General features: G+C 32.5%; 1 protein-coding gene across 2 annotated transcripts; it reads right to left on the bottom strand.

Moving 5' to 3' along the window:
• Positions 1-341: 341 nt before the first annotated feature.
• LOC112462338 (C-terminal-binding protein) lies at positions 342-6,933 on the bottom strand. Of its 2 annotated transcripts, none has more exons than XM_025028061.1 (6): positions 6,666-6,933; positions 5,093-5,598; positions 3,755-4,042; positions 3,111-3,299; positions 1,096-1,185; positions 342-679 (listed from the first exon to the last, which is right to left on the bottom strand). In XM_025028061.1, the coding sequence occupies exons 2-6, from the start codon at positions 5,288-5,290 to the stop codon at positions 470-472; spliced, it is 975 nt and encodes a 324-aa protein (XP_024883829.1). In that variant the 5' UTR covers positions 5,291-5,598; positions 6,666-6,933; the 3' UTR covers positions 342-469. The 2 variants fall into 2 exon arrangements, with proteins under 2 accessions (XP_024883829.1, XP_024883830.1); XM_025028062.1 differs by lacking the exon at positions 6,666-6,933 and adding an exon at positions 6,465-6,631.
• Positions 6,934-7,229: the final 296 nt, after the last annotated feature.

Raw genomic sequence — 7,229 nt, 5'->3', positions numbered from 1 at the left:
TAGCCGTGAAAACAACTGATTTCTTTTAAAAATAATGTAATCGTATTTACAAATATTGAAAAATTAAAAAAAAATAAAAAAATTAAAAAAAAATAAAAAAATTAAAAATATTTAAAAATAAAAATTTTTAATTTAAAGAAATAATTAAAAAAGAGGGATGCCAAGCGGATTCTAAATTACGATTTTTGAACATAAAAGTGGCTATAACTCGGAAACGGCTCATTTCCGGACCTATGTTTGTATGAACTTTTTTACTTGTTTTTGGGTCCTGAATCACCTCCCGAAGTGGAGTAGGCGATTTTTTGGACACCCTGTATATGTTACATATGTATATTATATAAAATTAATATAAATTTCATAAAATATTATTTTCACCATAAAATATACATCTTCGTTGTGTTTCTCTATTTGAACAAAGCTCATCAGTTTTATCTTCTCTGTTTTATTATGGAAGGAATTCAGGACGGTTTTAGATAGTCAGTCGAGACAGGGTTAGGCACGGGGACAGATAAGACTCACACTGATTCGCAGACTGACCCTGAAAGACGTTGTACGGTTCATTTTCATGGACGTCTAGCGCTGCCGCGCGAATTCTACCCTGTTTGAGCGCCGCGGCCAGCGCGTCGTCATCCACCAAACCACCTCGTGCTGTATTGACTAAAAATGCTCCTGGTCTCATCTGAAACAAACATGCGATTTTTTCTTGTAATATAACATAGAAATTACATTATTGTGTTACCTTGTATTATTAAAATCGCAACGTTAAAAAATTGTAATTATATAATCATATGTTTAACCTTTTATTATCATTTTAATCAAATAAAATTAATTCTATACGATATATATATCACGATTGTTTCATAAAATTATAGTACAGAAAATTGGAATGCATTATATTTCTATAGGTATACTTATGCACCTCAATAGTAAAATAAATAAATAAGAGATAAATCTAAAAAAACAGTCTGGATCTCATTTGTAATCATTGATTTTTTTGTAGAATCAAAATTAAAAACTACACTTAAATTGTATCAATAATCCCTATATTATATGTATATTAAATAAAATTTTTATGTCTCATAATTTTTAATATACCTGTTTAATAGTATATTCATTTATTAAATGATGATTGTGTTCATTCAAGGTACAATGCAGAGATACACAATCTGATTGGAACAGCAAATCCTGAAACATAATAAAAAATAATATCAGTTAGAAAATAAATTAATAGTTATCAAGAATTTTATGACTAAAAAATTTTTATGATATTGTATACCGAATGTTTCTTAAGTACTGTCCAATATTTTAAGAATTGATTTTGGAGGTCATTTTATTACTGAAAGGTTTATACAAACATATAATTTTCAAAAACCTCGTTTTGAAAATATAGATTGTAAAAAATTCAATAAAATTATCTTCTTTTCTTCATAGCTCTTAAACGAAAAGAGGTTTCTTTTTCGAACTCGAACTAGTAAATAAACATGGTTATCTTCCTTTTTTATTTATAGTTGCCGTTTTATAAAACGTTAATAGCATAGAAATGAGGTTTATATAGTATGTTACTGCTCCGATCTCATAAGCCAATGGACAGAATCAAATTTTTCTTGCAGATTTTTATAATTTCAGTATACTCGTGTTAAAGTTTCTTTCACTTGAGTGGTCAGCATCTTGCCTGGCCGATTTACTTTTGGAAAAAGATCTTGTTACTCATTGGACAGGAGGCTGAGGGAGCTTCAGAGGTATTCTAGAAAAAGACCAGTTATATATATAGGAAAAATGGGCGGTATAATAAACATTTCATAGAAATGGCAAGCATGTGAAAAAAAGTTAATTAAAACTTTCAAACAACTTTTTTTTTTAATGCTTGCCATTTCTATAAAAAACAATATTTAAAAAATCCCCTACGTATTTCTCTAGCTATTATCATGCAAATTATGAAAAATTTTGGTTTTATATTCAAGGTCAAAATTTGCGTCACTTATGCTGCAAGCCCCGAAGCACTTCCCGCCATAAAACACTTACGTTTACAAGACTCCAGCGCCGCCATTTAAAAAATAAAAAATTGTTTCGTACACTTTAACATAAAACACCTCTTGTGAAGTTTCGAAATCTCGTTAAAACTATGAACTGTCACGCTACTTTTTATATCACAATTCTGACTAAAATAAAACAAAAGATCGTCTAAAGCAGCGGTTGTTCAACAGCTTCCGCTGCTCACTGATAGAATGTAACATGTAGCAGTCTCAATATCGTATGATGCGGAATTAGGAACAAGGGCGATATTAGGTACAGTTCCCCTAAAATCTCTTCAAAAACCAACTCTTAAAATATTGGACAATATTTAAGAAACATCCTGTATAGTTTAAAATGTTGTATTAAAAAATATTTTTATATTTGCACATATAACATCTAAAATCAATATTTGAATAATATCTAAATCAATTGAATAATTACTAATCATTGTTTAAATACTCAAGAAATTCATGCTTTATTCAGAAACCTATAAATTTGTCATAATATCCTATTTGTAAAATTTCCAGAACGTATTTTTAAATAAACGTAATGTTAATTTTCTTATATATTTCAAATATCACGACGTTTCAACCCTTGATTTTATGCTGAATATTAGCCAGTTAAGTCGATACAATTGAAATAAAATTATTCCAGAAAGATCACAAAAGACATCTTTTATGATCTTTCTGGAATAATTTCATACATTACGGATGTCTTGTGATTTCAACGACGATTCTGACAGATGATTTAATTTACACTTGAAAAGGGTCCAAATCAAAGGCTGAAACGTCGCGATTGTATACTGAATATTAGCCAGTTAAGTCGATACAATTGAAATATATTCGTTAATTATCACTGGCAAGTTACAAAATTGTTTATGTTAATTTTCTTAATAATAAATTAATTTTCTTAATAACAGACTTAATTATAGACCATAAATATAAAATACACAGAACATACGCAACGCGCATAAATAAATCCTTTAATAAATCGTTACAATATTATGTCAAGACGTTTAGACTTTCAAATGGATGAAATAGCAATAGTGCCTAAAACTAACTTATGGCTTTGTAATAAACATAAGCAGAGAGACAAACCTGTAATGTGTAAACCCTGGTGAGACCTAGTGATTTTTCGATACCATCCGGTAGATAAGGATCATAAAAGATGACGGTAAAGCCAAAAGCTTTGGCACGCAGCGCAACTGCAGAACCAATCCTACCGAGGCCAACAATACCCAATGTGTCGCCCCGTATCCTTGCGCAGCCAGTTGCCGCTTCTCTCACCTAAAATACACGCGTCAAACAAAATGCGTAAAAAAATTCAATGTTATACAAAAAATTGTCAAGCCATTTTAAGCAATATTATATTTCAAGCAACGATATAATCCAGATCTAATAATTGCAGTATGCTTATAGTTTAATAGTACACCTAGTAGTATATATGATATCTCTAATATAATAAGTAATCGTAATAACATAATATAATAAATCAACAATATAACATTCTTATATAAAACAAATGTAAATATAATTTATAGTATTTATACTATATATATTATAAATGATATAAATCCATTACAACATAACAATACAATTTATGACAGCAATAATACAATTTTAATAGAATAAAATAATTTCAATATTACCTTAATATTATAGTTTTCTAATATTTTATTAATTTATTATCTTATTATTAATTTTTAATATATAACATAATACTCTTAGAAATAAAGATTTACCTGTTCTGGTCCTGTGAACTTCTTGCCTTCGCGCACCATATTGGCAAGCCAATAAGTGCGCCGATAAAGATTTAAGATGAGACAAAGGGTAGTGTCAGCCACTTCTTCAACTCCATAGCCAGGCACATTACACACCGCAATGCCAAGCTCGCCAGCTGCCTTGACGTCGATGTTATCTACACCAGAACCGATCCGAACGATGATTCGAAGTGTTTTAAACTTTTCCAAATCCTCTTTCGTCAGAATTATTGTGTGCCACATCAATGCACCCACTGCTTCATTTAATACCTGTGAATACACATTACATTTATTTCCAAATACAGCATGTTTTTTTTTTCACAGTTGCATAAAATAAATTTCAGAAAATAAAATATTACGTATCAGATATCAAATGTACGTCAATATATTAAATATATTATACTATAGAAAATAACAATACGGAAAGTATTAGACACTAAATAAAATTTACTAAATTACAGATTTCTAAAACGTACTAAATATAATATTAAAAATATTAAATAAAAATATTAAATATAACCTTTAAATATAATCAAGTAGATATGACCAGACATGAATAAAATCAATACTTTTAGTTTTTAAAAATATTTTAATAACTGTAAAATACTAAATAAAAAATGTTCAAATATAAAATAAATAGAAACTAATTTACCATGTAAATATTTTTTGCAATTAAAATAATTTAAAAAAGAAGTACTCGAAAAAAAATAACGAAGAACATAAACGTAGGATATAAAGAAAATGCACTATTGTTGGACCAAGTTGTGCACTTTATGGAACATTTTATCTAATTTTAAAGTTATATACACTATTTCATTCATTAGATTGACAAGTATTTAAAATAAAGAGTAAAACATCCTTAAATATGACATGAAGATGTTTTATACATCGAAACAGATTTACTTCAACAAGAGAGAACTAGTATATTATTTATCAAATCATCGCTCTTTTACACATTGTACCAAGTACGTGCATAAATGTGTATTTTAAATCAGAGACAAAGTAAAAAAAATAGGAAAAATATGGAATATCAATATAAGGCATGAAATATTTTAGAAATTATTAAAATTTAATTACTCTACAAAAATGTTTTTGTATCAATATATCATAAACAACAAAAAATTCTTTTAAAACAATTCAACTTGAGTTTTATTATCTATGACATTTTATGTTTTACCCTAATATTTTGATATCTTAAGCTTAACATTTTAATAAAGATATTTTAATTCTAATAATTCCTTACTATAGATTCTCTAATACTCTTTATCATACTTTTCTAATAATTTTATTTTATTATAATTGTAAATGTATTTTAATTACCTTTTCATGTATTTCTGAAGTGGACTGTGCATCGCAAAAGGCAACAGTTGCGACGTCTTTGAGGATGGGCATTTCGATAGAACAATCACGACCATCGAGAAGTGCAACCAGTGGCCGCGTTTGGATCGGTCCGTTGGCAATCGGACCTCTCAGATTCTCCATACGAGGGCGTTTGGGCATCATCTTCCGTTTGTCCATCGGTCAGCAGACCGCCCCCCCTATTTTTATTGTTTTCACTGTGCGCTCTCAGTGTCACTAGAAAAAGAAATTACGACCGCTTCCCTTCCCCTTCTGCTCCAACAAACAGTAGAAGACGACAGAATCTATCTTGACAAGACACTCGCAGCGGAGATGCCTCTTCTAGTCCAACTAGTATAACGTTTTAGCACTCTCGTTGTTTTTTAAGCTTTGTCACACAAACTGCTTTTGCAACACTAACTTCTGGTCGGTCTTCGGGCAAAAACCGCTGAATCTCCAATGCATCACGGCTCGATGAACACCGTCTCCTAAAATTTATCAGAAAAAAATACCATTAATTAAGGAAAAAAACAGAAAATAGGTATGTTAAACAAAATATTTCCTTTGTTATCAGAATTACGTATCTCAAATACATGTTTATAAAGTTGTAAGTTGATTATAATTGACTTTTTATCATTTATAAGCATTATATATATATGTAAACAGTTCTATGATCAAGTAAACAACTTGGTTGCTTGACTGAGCTTTTGTCTATCGTATTAGCACTTAAAAAATTTCTTCATTCAAATCTTTTTCATTCTCTTACTTGTATAACTCTTATTATAGTAACAGTTTTATCGTTATGATCTCTATATTGTGCTTCAGGATATACACATTTATGTATTTATATATAATTATAAGATTATGTTATTACATTGGTAATAACTGGCTCGCTGGCTCTTTATACAAATAATAATAGTCTATTTTAATTAATTATATAATTACTTGTTTACAATTTGTTACGTGATGTTCAACTAAATAAAAATTGTGTATCAAGTATATCCCTACATTTCCTCCGAAATACTGTAATATCGTGATGCTTATTAATAATTCACCAGATTTTTTTTGTATTTTATTGCAAATGACATTTGTGCGTCTTATACAGAGGCACAGATCCCAATTACGTTACTACATAATACTTTATATGCGATATTAAGTGGTTCCTTTGCAAATATATTAGTTTAAAACGAACTATAGAATTTCGTCACATTTGCAATCAACTTGTTCACGGAAAAAGCCACATAAACGAAAGCAGAATTGGATGCTACCGCACAGACAAACACTGGCAATGTCATTCGCGTGGAAATAGATTAGACTCGGCCATAGCGTCCATCGAAACGATGTAAGACGTTACCTCACATTGCCTCGCATATCCGCGATCTCACATCGTTCCTATGACTATTTTAACCGAACTTAAATACGATCTATTCGCGAACGCATCGAACACGTTCCCAAAAACACACGAGGCTACAAAGAAAGCGTCACTTTTGCTCGAGCGGCGTGCTCGAGTCGGTAGCCGCCACCGCCGCCGCCGCTTCGCGACTTTTTAGGTTACCTTGAAACGCGCCGGCTTAACCTGCGCAGTGCCAATAGCGCGTCCCGCTGGCTGACCGACTGACGCGGAATTTGGACTCCAGCCTCCTCGACTTCGATTTCGGGCAGGAGCGCGACGATGACCGGAACGTAAGCGTGGCACTTAAGGCGCGGGAACGGCCCCGCGAAAACGCGATGGAAACGGGCAAAAACCGAGGCACCGAACACCGCAAGCACCAACGCGGAGAGGAGGAGGCGCTCGCAGATGCGGCACGGCACGGCACGCCACGCCACAGCGGCGCTCGCTCGCTCGCTCGCTCGCTCGCTCGAGGCGCTGGAGCTAATGTTTTTGGTAGCGTTAATAGCGAGGGCGCCTTCTTCAAGTTAAGTGAGTGAGCGGGTAAGCGCGCGCGCGGAGCAAGTAGGTAGATCTGTTTCCAATCCGTTTTCGGCGACGGCGACGACGGCGGCGGCGGCGGCGGCAGCAGTTAATTAACAACAATAACGGTAGCAGCAGCAGCAGCGATGGCAGAGAGAAGGATGAGAGTGGTCATGCCCGCGTTTTGGCTGTTACCGAATCTTGTAG

This window comes from Temnothorax curvispinosus, unplaced genomic scaffold, assembly GCF_003070985.1.
Source record: "Temnothorax curvispinosus isolate PA1 unplaced genomic scaffold, ASM307098v1 QBEX01012265.1, whole genome shotgun sequence".
In the NCBI taxonomy this organism is placed as follows: domain Eukaryota; kingdom Metazoa; phylum Arthropoda; class Insecta; order Hymenoptera; family Formicidae; genus Temnothorax; species Temnothorax curvispinosus.
This window is presented reverse-complemented; position numbering and strand designations above follow the sequence as displayed.